Raw genomic sequence first — 12,771 nt, 5'->3', positions numbered from 1 at the left:
CTCCCAGACCTAAACACACCCCTAAAGTCAGTATTTAGGGGCTCCCCAGAACCTAGGAAACTAGATTCCTGCAACCTTAACAAGAAGGACTGCTGACCTGAAGCCCTGCAGTGACGACGGAGAGAACAACTGCTTTGGCCTTAGCCCTACAGGCCTGTCTCCCAACTTCGAAGAAAACTGCAACAGCGATGCATCCAACAGGGACCAGCGACCTCTGAAGCCCCAGAGCACAGCCCTGCACCCAAGGACCAAGAAACTCCTGTGAACAGCGGCCCTGTTCAACAACCTGCAACTTTCTTGCAACAAAGAAACAACAAAGATTTCACGTTTCCCGCCGGAAGCGTGAGACTTTCCACTCTGCACCCGACACACCTGGCTAGACCTGCGGTAAGCCAAAACCTCAGGGAGGACTCCCCGGAGACTGCGAGCCTGTTCGTAACCAGAGACAACCCCCCTGAGCCTCCACAGCGACGCCTGCAGAGAGAATCCAGAGGCTCCCCCTGACCCGACTGCCTGTAACAAGGGACCTGACGCCTGGAACCAACACTGCACCCGCAGCCCCCAGGACCTGAAGGAACCAAACTCCAGTGCAGGAGCGTCCCCTAGGCGACCCTCTGCCTAGCCCAGGTGGTGGCTACCCTGAGGAGCCCTCCCTGTGCCCGCCTGCATTGTTGAAGTAACCCCTGGGTCCCTCCATTACTTTCTACCTAAAACCCGATGCCTGTTTGCATACTGCACCCATCCGCCCCTGTGCCGCTGAGCAAGTCTGACTGTGTGTTCCTCATTTATTGCCTATGTGTGTGTACAACAAATGCTTAACACTACCCTCTGATAAGCCTACTGCTCGACCACACTACCACAAAATAAAGCATTAGAATGATCTATTTTTGCCACTATCTTACCTCTAAGGGAAACCCTTGGACTCTGTGCACACTATTTCCTACTTTGAAATAGTATATACAGAGCCAACTTCCTACAGTACATGAAAACAATAACTTAAATTTTCATTGTCACATGGTCCTTTGTGAGCTTCAGATAAAATGCAACAGTCTTCAATACATCAGGGTTGTGGACAAGATGGAAGTTGCTCTGCTGGCAGACCATAAAGCTTGTAAGGTAGAAAAGCCTGTAACTGACTGAAATTAAATAATTATCACTAAAAAGGGGTGTTGTAAGGGACATATTATAAGCTGACAGGCCTTAGAGGCTAAAGAGCTTTTTGAGCAAAAAACTCTAGAACAACGATAAGGTCCAAAACTGGAAGTGTCAGATGAAATAGCTCAATAAACCCATTAGTACAATAGTGTGTTGTAGTGACACACTCAGACATTGTGTTCCATTAGACCCTAAACTTTGCTAGAGCTAGCAAGAAAACCTGAATATCACAATTACCAGGCACAAACTGATAGTGTAGATGGTTAAACTCCTTTCCAATACACGTCCAATCCCAGTGATTTGCAGCTGAATGATTTTTCAAGAAGTGGGCTTTCTGACAGCCGTTGAAAACCAAAGCATAGGCGGAGATTAGCCTTACAGCTCCAATACTATTATCTGGTTCACCAATCAAGCAGAAGTCTGAAACCACTTTTCCCCCTATTTGAATGGGGAAAGAAGGGCCAGCTGGGGAGATAAGCACAAGCAGAAAAACCACTGTTGCAAGTAACTTTTTTCCTAGTGTGAAACTGTTAAAGATTCACATGCTGGCTTTGTTTAGAAAGCAGTAGTCCCCACCTCTCTGGATGAGAGTGTAAGTGAAAGTGGTAGCAAACAGCAACTTTGAGGTTGTCTGATCAACTGTACCTTCTCGTCTATCTTGAGCGTATGCACACACAATTATTTGACAGCATGAACTTCAGATCAAGTATCTGCTCTGCATAGTTTTCCCGACAACAAGTCACCAGCAACAGACAATAGGCCTGCTTTTTTCTGAAGTGAGTGTTTCTGGCATAATCACAATGTTTTGAGAGCTAGTGAACAGCACAACTGAATGCTGTGTTGTGCAGCAAAACACAAATAATTGAATTATCTTCTTAATCGTCCTGTCAATCAATGTGATACATAAGAGCCCTTTGAAAGCCCAGTAGAACACTTCTCTACAAGTGGTAACTGCACAGAATGTCTTCTCCTGGTTAAGAGAGTTCTTGTAGAATCATCCTATCCTAAACTTGGTATACACAGCTGGCTCCTCACTTGATTTAGCCATATCACAGTACACTCACCCATTACTCTTGTTATTAAAAATATAGCTGCGTTCCACTTCCTTTCAAAGCAAACTAATACCCTACACACTGTTCCACATATAACATTTTCCTTTTTAAGCTTGAAGGATTCTTTACAATTAGTGTCATCCCACAAGGCAGTACAGAGATTGATTTTCAAAAGTATTTGGTAAATGTCTAATCCATAAGATCTGCATGGCTTTAGTCGACTCTACCTTATGAACAAAATGCACTTCAAAAGGATCAATGGCAACTTCAGTACATTGATGGAGAGGCCACGGGGTGTAACAAATTGCTGATCTGGAGAAGGCGATAGGACAAAGGCTCTGGCAAACTACCCACGGTCAACTAATTATCCAAATATAAAAGGTGTGCATCCGACCTGCAGAAATGTGTCACCTAGGCCAATAACGTGGTGAACAATTGTGAACCTATGTCAGTCAAAATTAAAGGATTGCAAACCACGATTTCCTATCCCACCACAAACTGGAGTTAACACCTCTGAGCGTTGAACAAGAATAAGAAATGTGGTGTTCAGCAGGCTAAGTAAGAGAATCCAATCCTGTTGACTGAAGGCCTGGAGCACTTGTGCAAATTAGATGATTTTGAACATTTCCCTATTTTAAAAATTTGTTGAGGAGCTCAAGAAACTTTTGCTCACAGCATGCCCTCCTTCTTGGCAACAGAAAATAGAGAGGGTAAACTCTCTCCACCTCCGGAACCATCTCACTGATAGAAATGATGAGAATATGAACCTCCCAGATGATGCTAAAGAAGAGGAACTGGTCGAACAAGAGGGATTTGTGGGGGCAGTGACAGAAAAAGGCATAATACTGGACAATCTTGCAGACCCTCTGATCTGAGGTTATGCTTTGTTAGTGATCCAGGAAAACAGACACTTATCCTTCTATTGTGCAATTTTACTCTTTAGAAAATAATTAATATGCTTTTGTAGGGTTGGCTGCAGCAGAGGATGATTGCTATTTTTGAGGCTGCCCACCAATGGATTCACTGCTGTCCCTCTACTGGCAAAAGAACTGTTCTGGAGGTTGGACAGGTTGAAAAGGCTGCTTTTCCCTGGAAGTCTGCCTTTTGAATAGCAGCAGAACTGGCATACTATTACTGAAATTGCCTGGAGGGAGAGGCCAAATCTAACTATCAGACTGTGGCCCTGCTGTGCTTCAAAGGCTCAAGCAAGAAATCAGCCTACTCATGTAGAGCTGATCTTCAAACTGTATGTGTTTGTTTGCCTAAATATCCCTAGAAAAGCTTCTGGAACATACTCACGTGTGACACCACAGACCTAAACCAGTGTTCATGCAGCATGCAACAGTCTCTACTTTCTCCAGGCTGGTTTTCAGTCTTTGACATGGCAAGGCAAGCTGATGGTAAAAGGTCAGCGATTTCCCACCAGAAGTGAGTGTAATGGGCCAACAACCATGTGGTATGTGCCATGTCCAACAATAACAAAAAGAACAGATGACGGACAGAATGCTTAACAATGCAAACATTCATCCCAGTCACAGAGATCTGGGTTTAATCCATCTTTTTTTGCCCACCATGCCACCTTAGTTTGGACCCAGCCATATGCAAATCAGTCTTGACCCTGTTCTCCATGGGAACAGTCTAGCCCGAACTTCCAGGCTAGGTCCTACCTGGACCAGAAACAAGTATCCTGGGAGTGGTTTTGGGGTATCACCCTTCATCAGCCAGGCTACCTCGCAACTAGTGGCGCAGTGAGCTTGGGGCGCACTTCTGGGCATACTCTTCCCGCTTAGGGCGACAAATGCAAAAAGAACAGATGATGGATGGAATGCTGAACAATGCAAACATTCATCCCCAGTCACAGAGATCTGGGTTTAACCTACCTATTGTTTTTTTTTGCCCACCAGGCTACCTCAATTTGGACCAAGCTATATGCAGATCAGTCTTGACCCTGTTACCCATGGGAACAGTCCAGCCCAAACTGCCAGGCCAGGTCCTCCCTGGACCGGAAACAAGCATCCTGGGACCGGTTTCGGGGTATCACCCTTCATCAGCGAGGCTACCTTGAATCCAGTGGTGCAGTGAGCTCCAGACTCACGTCTGGGTATTCAATTCCCACTTAGTGCAACAAACGCAAGAAGAATAGATGATGGACGGAATGGTGAACAATGCAAACATTCACCCCAAGTCACAGAGATCAGGGTTTAATACATTGTTTTCTTTGCCCCCCACGTGTAAAAGCAGTTCATTGTTTTCTTTAGTGATGTACATCAATAACAAAATATCTGTGCACCTTTAGACAATGCAGGTGGAAGTATTATTGCAGTGCTGCATGTTACATAATGTAATGCTATGGAAACTGTGCGCTTTCTTTGCCTAAAATGTTATTAAAGTCATGCTTTTTTTTAAACTACTTTTAGCTTCAGAGCAGGGAGGGTTGGCCAGAGCTTAGCTGTGGACTCTGAATTAGACAGACGGCTTAACACTTCTGCTTATGATTTGAATATGCTAATTCCATTGATTGGCTAACTTGTGTCTGCTGTAATAAATATTTTGCTATTTGAATAAATTACCAGAATTGAAATTAATGTCTCAAGCCTTTTTTTGTAATGCTACTGGCTAAAAACAGGAAATCAAGATTTCTCTAATTCCTGCAATTTGACATCCATAACATTAGATGTATTTGGGCATCGAAAAAAAGGCAATAAAACTTCTGAGTTTCTGAGTGCTAGAAAATGCTCCACAAGAGGTTGGTCTTCAAAAGCAGCCACATTTTCCTTGCCAGGGTCAGAATATTCTCAGAGAAGGCAGCTCTGGTACCATTACTGTGTGTGCCTTGTCTCTGTGAGCGATGCCACAGCAGTCTGAGTGGGTATGAGTTGAGCTGCCATCTCCATAAATTTGACTTTTGACTGAACTAAACTACAACATATATAATGGAACCAAGCTGCCCCAAATGAAGATGAATGCTCCAAATCCACCTTGGTGGCAGGAGCTGCACTAGAGTGAGAAGGGAGAAGATACAAACATATCCCACAAGACTTGTTTGAAAACCAATATCTGTGAAGAATCTGCAAACAGTGAGGGTAACAACAGACAGGTTTAAACATCTCTGACACTAGCACAGGCTAAGTTGGAATGTTGATAAATCTGGAGGAGGAGTTTGGGGTGGGCTTACAGAGAGTGTGGCAGCACAGAGAGCTGCTGGGTCTCTCCCTTGATGGAGAAGGTCTCTAGGAGAGAAGATAATGTCCTGGTTCACTTTCTATGCTTGTTGTAGCTGCAAGATTTTTCATCATAATGTTCCTGCTTCTGAGATTCACATGTAAACAAAGCACTGGAGGGTTGGCCTCTGTGATCCTTAGCAACAAAAGCCATGGCCCTCTCTAACCTCAGAGAGCGAGGTAGAGGGCTAGAGGTAGAGAGAGGGTAGAGAGAGAGGAAGAGGTGTATAGAGATAGAGGTGCAGAGCGTTGTAGAGGTAAGAGAGAGAGGTAGAGGAGTAGAGTCGTAGAAGGGTAGAGAGGCAGAGGTGTAGAAATAAAAAGGCAGAGGTGTAGAAATAAAAAGGTAGAGATGTAGAGGTAGAGGCAGAGAGAGGATCAGCAAGAGGTAAAGAGAGGTGTAGAAGTACAGAGATGTGTAGAGAGGACGAGGTAGAGGTGTAGAGAGGTAGAGAGTTATAAGTAGAGAGGAAGAGAGAGAGGCAGTGAGAAATGTAGAGGTAGAGAGAGGTATAGGTGCTTCCCAGCTGCCCTCTCCTCCCCACACCTCCCTACTTAATGGCAGCCGCTGCTTGCCAAAGGCAAGCCCGTCTGCGCCTGGACTGTGCCCAGCGCCAGAACCCCTGGCTCCCGCCCCCCCCCCCACCTCCGCCACGCACGTCTTCACTACAACGACGCCACCCTCCGCGCCCTCAACACTGGCCGCTCTCCCGCCTGCCTTCAAGCCTCCCCACAGACCACCCGCGGACCCTTCTCCTGCCGGAACTGCACCTTCATCAGCCACCATGCCAACGACCCACCCAAAAAGGCAGGGTGCAACCATCTCAGATTATATCCTCCTCAACACCCGCTTCATCCACAAGCATGCAGTAGAGCTATGGAATCTGTTTGATTCAGCCTCCCCAGACGTCGCCTTCCTGACTGCGAACTGGATGAACCCCTCCTCAGCGCCTGACATTGCCATAGCCATCCCGGATGGCTACAAGCTCACCCGCAGGGGCCGCTCCAACAAACCAGGAGGAGGCATCGCCATCATCCACAAGAACACCCTCACGACCAACACCCAAGACACCCTCAGCACCGCTGAACATCTGCACTTCCAAATCCACACTGACCCAAACACCACCCTCCAAGGGACCCTTGTCTACAGGCCCCCTGGCCCACAACAGCAGTTCAGCGACTCCATTACTGACATAATAAGCATGCACGCTCCCGCATCCACTGACTACATACTCCTCTGAGACTTATACTTCCACCTTGAGAACACCAGAGACAACAACACCGCCACCCTGCTAGACAACCTCTCCAGCCTCAGCCTCAAACAGCTCGTCACAACACCAACCCACTCCGCAGGGGACACACTTGACCATATTATTGCGACCCTCTCCCAGAACCCCACCCATCGACACCACAGACACTGATGCAGCTGCCCGCAACTTCAGGAAATGGATCACCACCAATACTCTCGCCCCAATCAAGTATCCTTCCAACAGACGCACCGACAGAATGGCCTTCTGGTTTACCGCTGACCTTCAAGAATCTAAGCAAAGCTGCCGAAGACTCAAAAGAAAGTGGTGTCAAGATCAGACTCTGGACAACCTCACAGCCTTCAAAAACACCATCCGCAGACACCACCAACTCATCCAAGCCACCAAGAGAACCGCCTTCAAAGACCAAATCAACAACAATGCACACAGCCACAAGGAGCTCTTCAACGTCGTGAAGGAACTCTCCAACGCCAACGCCATCCCAAGACCTCTGCGACTCCCTATCCTTCCACTTCCACCGCAAGATTGCAGACATCCACAACAGCATCAGCACCCCAGACCCCTCAGGCAACCACCAACACCACAGATTCACATCCGACGAACCTCCTGCTCTCCTGGACCCCTGTCAAAGACAACATCAAAATCTGAACACCATCCACATCTGATCCCTGCCCTCACCACATCCTCTACAAAGCAAGCTCCGTCATCGCACCCCAACTACGGAAGATCATCAACAGCTCCGAGTCCTCCACCTTCCCGGGGAACTGGAAACACGCTGAAATCAACGCCCTTCTAAAAAAAAAAAAAAACAAGGCAGATCCAAAGGACCTCAAGAACTTCTGGCCTATCTCCCTGCTCCCTTTCCCAGCAAAAGTCATTGAGAAGGCTATCAACAGACAACTAACTCACCTCCTCGAGGAGAACCGCACCCTGGACCCTTCCCAATCCAGATTCTGCAGCAACCACAGCACCGGAACAGCCCTCCTTGCCACCACTGACGACATCAAAACCATACTGGACAGTGGGGAAACCACAGCCATCATCCTCCTGGACCTCTCAGCTGCATTTCACACAGTCTGCCACCACACCCTATGCTCACGCCTGAGCAATGCTGGAATCCACAACAGAGACCTGGACTGGGTCACCTCCTTTTTCACCAGCAGAACCCAGAAAGTCTGCCTCCCCCCATTCCGGTAGGAGGCCACTGAAATCATCTGCAGCGTACCAAGGGTTCGTCCCTCAGCTCGACCCTCTTCAACATCTACATGGCCCCGCTCGCTAACATCGCCCGATCCCACAACCTCAACCTTATCTCATACGCCGATGACACCCAGCTGATCCTCTCTCTCACCAAGGACTCCGCCAAGACCTACCTCCACGAAGGAATGCAGGCCATCGCCGAATGGATGAAGAGCAGCCGCCTCAAACTGAATTCTGACAAGACAGAAGTCCTCATCTTCCTCATCTGGTGGCCTGCGACTTCGGAACAGCTCTGACTCCCACCAGCCAAGCACGCAACCTAGGATTCATCTTGGACCCCTCACTATTCATGACCCAGCAAGTCAACGCCATCTCCTCCTCCAACACCCTCTGCATGCTCCAAAAGATCTACAAATGGATACCCACCGAAACCAGAAGAACAGTCATCCAAGCCCCCTTAAGCAGCAAGCTGGACTACGGCAATGCCCTCTATGCAGGAACCACAGCCAAACTCCAGAAGAGGCTACAACGCAGCCAGAACGCCTCCACACGCCTCATCCTGGACATCCCCTGCCACATCACAGACCACCTGAAAAACCTGCACTGGCTCCCAGTCAACAAGAGAATCACCTTCTTCAAACTCCTCACCACGCGCACTGCACAACACCAGACCCGAATACCTCAGACTACTCTCCTTCTACACCACGACCCGGCATCTCCGCTCTGCCGACCTCGCTCTCACAACCATCTCATGCATCTGCAGAACTACAACCGGCGGTAGATCATTCTCGCACCCCATCACCAAAACGTGGAACACTCTTCCCACCCACCTGCACCAGACCAAAGACCTCCTTACTTTCAGGAAACTTCTCAAGACCTGGCTGTTTGAGCAGTAGCAGCACCTAACCACCTCACCCTCCTCAGCGCCTTGAGAATCTCACGGATGAATAGTGCGCTTTACAAATTCCCCCGGCAAAAAAAGGTGTAGAGGGGTAGAGGTGTAGAGATAGAGGTAGAGAGAGGCAGAGGTGTAGAGAGGTATCGGGTGGTAGAGGTATAGAGAGGGGCAGAGGAAGAGGGGTAGAAGTAGAGGGAGTGGTAGAGGTATAGATGTAGATAAGTAGAGGTAGATAGAGGCAGAAGGAGGTAGAGAGGCAGAGGGAGGTAGAGAGGCAGAGAGGGGTAGAGAGAGGAGTATAGGTAAAGAGAGGGGTAGAGAGAGGTAGAGGTGTAGAGAGAGGAAGAGGTGTAGAGAGGTAGAGGTGTAGAAGTAAAGAGGGAGAGGTAGAGAGAGGTAGAGGTAGAGAGAGAGGTAGAGATAGAGGGTAGAGCTAGAGAGGGGTAGCAGTAGAGTGGGGGTAGAGGTATAGGTAAAGATGTAAGAAGGTAGACGGAGGTAGTGAGGGGTAGGTGTAGAGGTGTAGAGAGAGGTAAAGAGAGAGGGTAGCGTTAGAGAGGCAAAGGAAGAGGTTTAGGTATAGGTGTAGAGCGGTAGAAGAGGAGGTGTAGAGGTAAAGGTGTAGTGGTAGCGGTTGAGAGGTAGGTAGAGGTAGATGCATTGAGAAAGGTTAGAGAGGTAGAGGTGAAGAAGGTAGAGGTAGGTAGAGAGAGGTAGACAGGTAGAGAGAGGGATAAAGAGAGGTAGAGAGTGTGAGAAAAAGGCAGAGAGGCTGAGAGAGAGAGGGGTAGAGGTAGAGAGAGGCAGAGGTAGAAGTAGAGAGAGGTAGAGAGAGAGGGGAGAGGGAGCTGTAGAGAGAAAGGAGTAGAAGTACAACAAGAGGTGTATAGGTAGAGAGAGGGGGTAGAGAGAGAGAGCTATCCAAGAACAAAGCACCATCATCGTGCTCAAAGTAGACAGAGAGAGAAAGATGTCCAAGAGCAAAGCGCCATCACAAACGAAACCTAAAACCTTTGGTGTGTTTTCCCTGGCGTTGTGTGAACACATTGCTATGGACACTAAGGCTGCAATGGCCAGAACTGAGGAGGGAGAAGGGGCCATCATACGCTGTAACAGAAGGAAGGGTGAATGTAGTGTGATGGGCAACAAAAATGTTCTCTTAGTGACAGTTAGAAAAATGCACCAATAAAAAGGAAGCATTTAAGACAAGCACAACAAAGAACGAATGCCAATAGTGGGCGTGGGTAAAGCCCATAGACTGAATACAGATTTTACAGATATCTTAATGTGACAATGCAATCAGCACAGTACTTACAACTTAAGGTAGAACAATGGATTTGGAAGCAACTAAACAATTTCTCAAATTGGGACTAGAGAGAAATAGGCATGCACATCGTTCTCATAATGGGAGATAAAGGCAAAAGTAAACTGAAAAAGTATATTAAGGGCTTCAGGACAGTACTGTGGGACTGTTGTACTTGTATCAATTGAACCCATCGACGAATAAGCACAAGCAAAGTCAACAGGTCTGGAGTTGGCTGCCAGGTTGTGACTTTGCCAATGCTTGTTTTTTTCCCCATCATAGTTTTAGTTAAATTTAGCGGAGCTGCCAGGCCTTCACCAATATATTTAAAAAAAATATAAAACACTGTCTAGCAGCAAAATATATATATACATATATTTTTTGGCCACAAAAAGCGGCAGTGAAGGGAAACACTGCTCCTTGTGAAAGAGCTGAAAACCATTAAGTTATTTACCAGACAACTCAAATTCAAACTGAGAAAGGAAGCACTTAACATTGACATATACTTTTACAGCACTGCCTTCAATAGAGCCATAGCTTCTAGGTTCTCTTTATGCGCGTAATGGTACAGTGATATAAGACTGCATATTAATTAGTGTTTAAATGATTTTCTCTTGTTTTCCCTAAAGCAAAATAAGGAGCTTGTGTATCATCCTGTGCTTATACATGTATGCAGTTGTGAATATTAAGAAACAAATTAACATTTTCAACCAGTTTCTGATATTTTGAAGCACTATTCAAACACCCGTTCCTGGTCATCATTTTCATCACAACACAAACCTTTTATTATCTTGGCAAAAGACAACAGGAACCTTGGCATGGAAATCCGACTCAACATCCGAGTAAAGATCTTAAAAGGAAGAGAGAGGAAAAATAAGAGCCGGCCACTAAACCCTGCTTGTAGTTACAGAAGACACAAGTTACATAAAGGGTACATGAAAAAAGAAGCAGAAAGTGTCCCCTCGTCCAGCACTTAATTATTTCAAATAACAGACACACTCACATTAAAGACCCAGTTATATGAAGATCAACATTTCAAACTATTTTCAATGTAAGTAGCACAGAAGCAGAAATATTGTTATTTATTGCTGACAGGAGAACGGTTCAGAGCAAAACACATTTTATTATCATCTTCCACCGCGAAACCACCCCGGATGCCAGCCCACGCTCCAACAACCACCTCAAATGCATCCTGATCAACGCACGCTCCGTCCACAAGCACGCCATTGAACTTTGGGACCTCCTGGACTCCACCGCACCAGACGTCGCCTTCATCACTGAGACCTGGATGAACGCCTCTTCGGCCCCCGACATCGCCATAGCCATCCCCGACGGCTACAAGATCTCCAGGAGAGACCGCACCAACCAAGTCGGTGGAGGAATCGCCATCGTCTTCAAGGACTCCATCAAAGTCACCACCTACACCGAAGACACCCCCCTCGCCGCCGAACACCTGCACTTCTAGATCCACACCGACCCCAGGACCACCCTCAGAGGAACTCATCTACAGAACCCATGGACCATGCGCCCTCTTCAGCGACTATCACTGACTTCATCTCCCCACACGCCCTTGCCCCGCCGGACTACATCCTCCTCGGTGACCTCAACTTCCACCTGGAACAGAACTACAACCCCAACACCACCGCCCTGCTCGACAACCTCGGTCTCAAGCAACTGGTGAACACCCCCACCCACATCATCGGACACACGCTCGACCCCATCTTCTCCGCCAGCAACCACATATCCTTTCAGCCACTCCTCCGTAAGACACTGGACCGACCACAGATGTGTCCACTTCACCTTCCGACGCGAGACTCGCCACCTCCGCACACAATCCATCCCACGCCGACATTGGAACAAAATCCCTGCGGAACAGCTTCTCTCCACTCTCAGCGACAACCAACCCACCTTCTCCACCGACCCCAACGACGCAGCCCTCAGCCTCACGCATTGGATCACCAACTGTGCAGACAACCTCGCTCCCCTCAGATGCCTCCCAAGACAGACCAACACCAAAAAACCTCTCTGGTACACAGACACCCTCAAGGAATCTAAAAAAACCTGCTGCACCCTTGAGAAAGCCTGGCGCAAGGACCACACCGCAGATAACATGGCCGCCCTCAAGAACGCTACCCGCGAACACCACCAACTGATCCGCACCACCAAAAGAAATTCCTTCACAGACAGACTGGACAAGAACACTCACAACAGCAAAGAACTCTTCAACACTGTCAAAGAGCTCTCCAACCCTAACGCCAAAGCCAACGCCATCACGCCCTCACAAGACCTCTGCAACTCCCTCGCCACCTTCTTCCATCGTAAGATCACCGACCTACACGACAGCTTCGGACACCAGACCCAGCCAACCACCACAGAACCTACAACCCCAGCCATCACCCTCAACGCCTGGTCTCACATCAACACGGAAGAGACCAATGCCACCATGAACTCCATCCACTCCGGTGCCCCCTCGGGCCCCTGCCCACACTTCATCTTCAACAAAGCCGACGACATCATCGCCCCGCATCTCCAGACCATCATCAACAACTCGTTTGCTTCTGCCACCTTCCCCGAGAGCTGGAAACACGCAGAAGTCAACGCCCTTCTGAAGAAACCTACGGCGGACCCCAGCGACCTGAAGAACGTCCGCCCCATCTCGCTCCTCCCCTTCCCT

The 12,771-nt window shown here is 48.0% G+C and overlaps 1 protein-coding gene across 6 annotated transcripts in view; it reads right to left on the bottom strand.

Annotated features, from left to right (window-relative positions):
* The window catches only part of TUT4 (terminal uridylyl transferase 4), a 1,006,035-nt gene that overhangs the window by 773,832 nt on the left and 219,432 nt on the right, over positions 1-12,771 (bottom strand). For all 6 annotated transcript variants that reach the window (XM_069232665.1, XM_069232664.1, XM_069232661.1 and 3 more), the window contains one exon: positions 10,878-10,947. In XM_069232665.1, the coding sequence (XP_069088766.1) occupies positions 10,878-10,947 (70 nt within the window). The remainder of the gene's footprint in view (positions 1-10,877; positions 10,948-12,771) is intronic.

This window comes from Pleurodeles waltl, chromosome 4_2 (genome assembly GCF_031143425.1).
Source record: "Pleurodeles waltl isolate 20211129_DDA chromosome 4_2, aPleWal1.hap1.20221129, whole genome shotgun sequence".
NCBI classification, from domain to species: Eukaryota; Metazoa; Chordata; class Amphibia; order Caudata; family Salamandridae; genus Pleurodeles; species Pleurodeles waltl.
The sequence above is the reverse complement of the archived record's forward strand: the minus strand, read 5'-3'. Positions and strand labels throughout refer to the sequence as shown.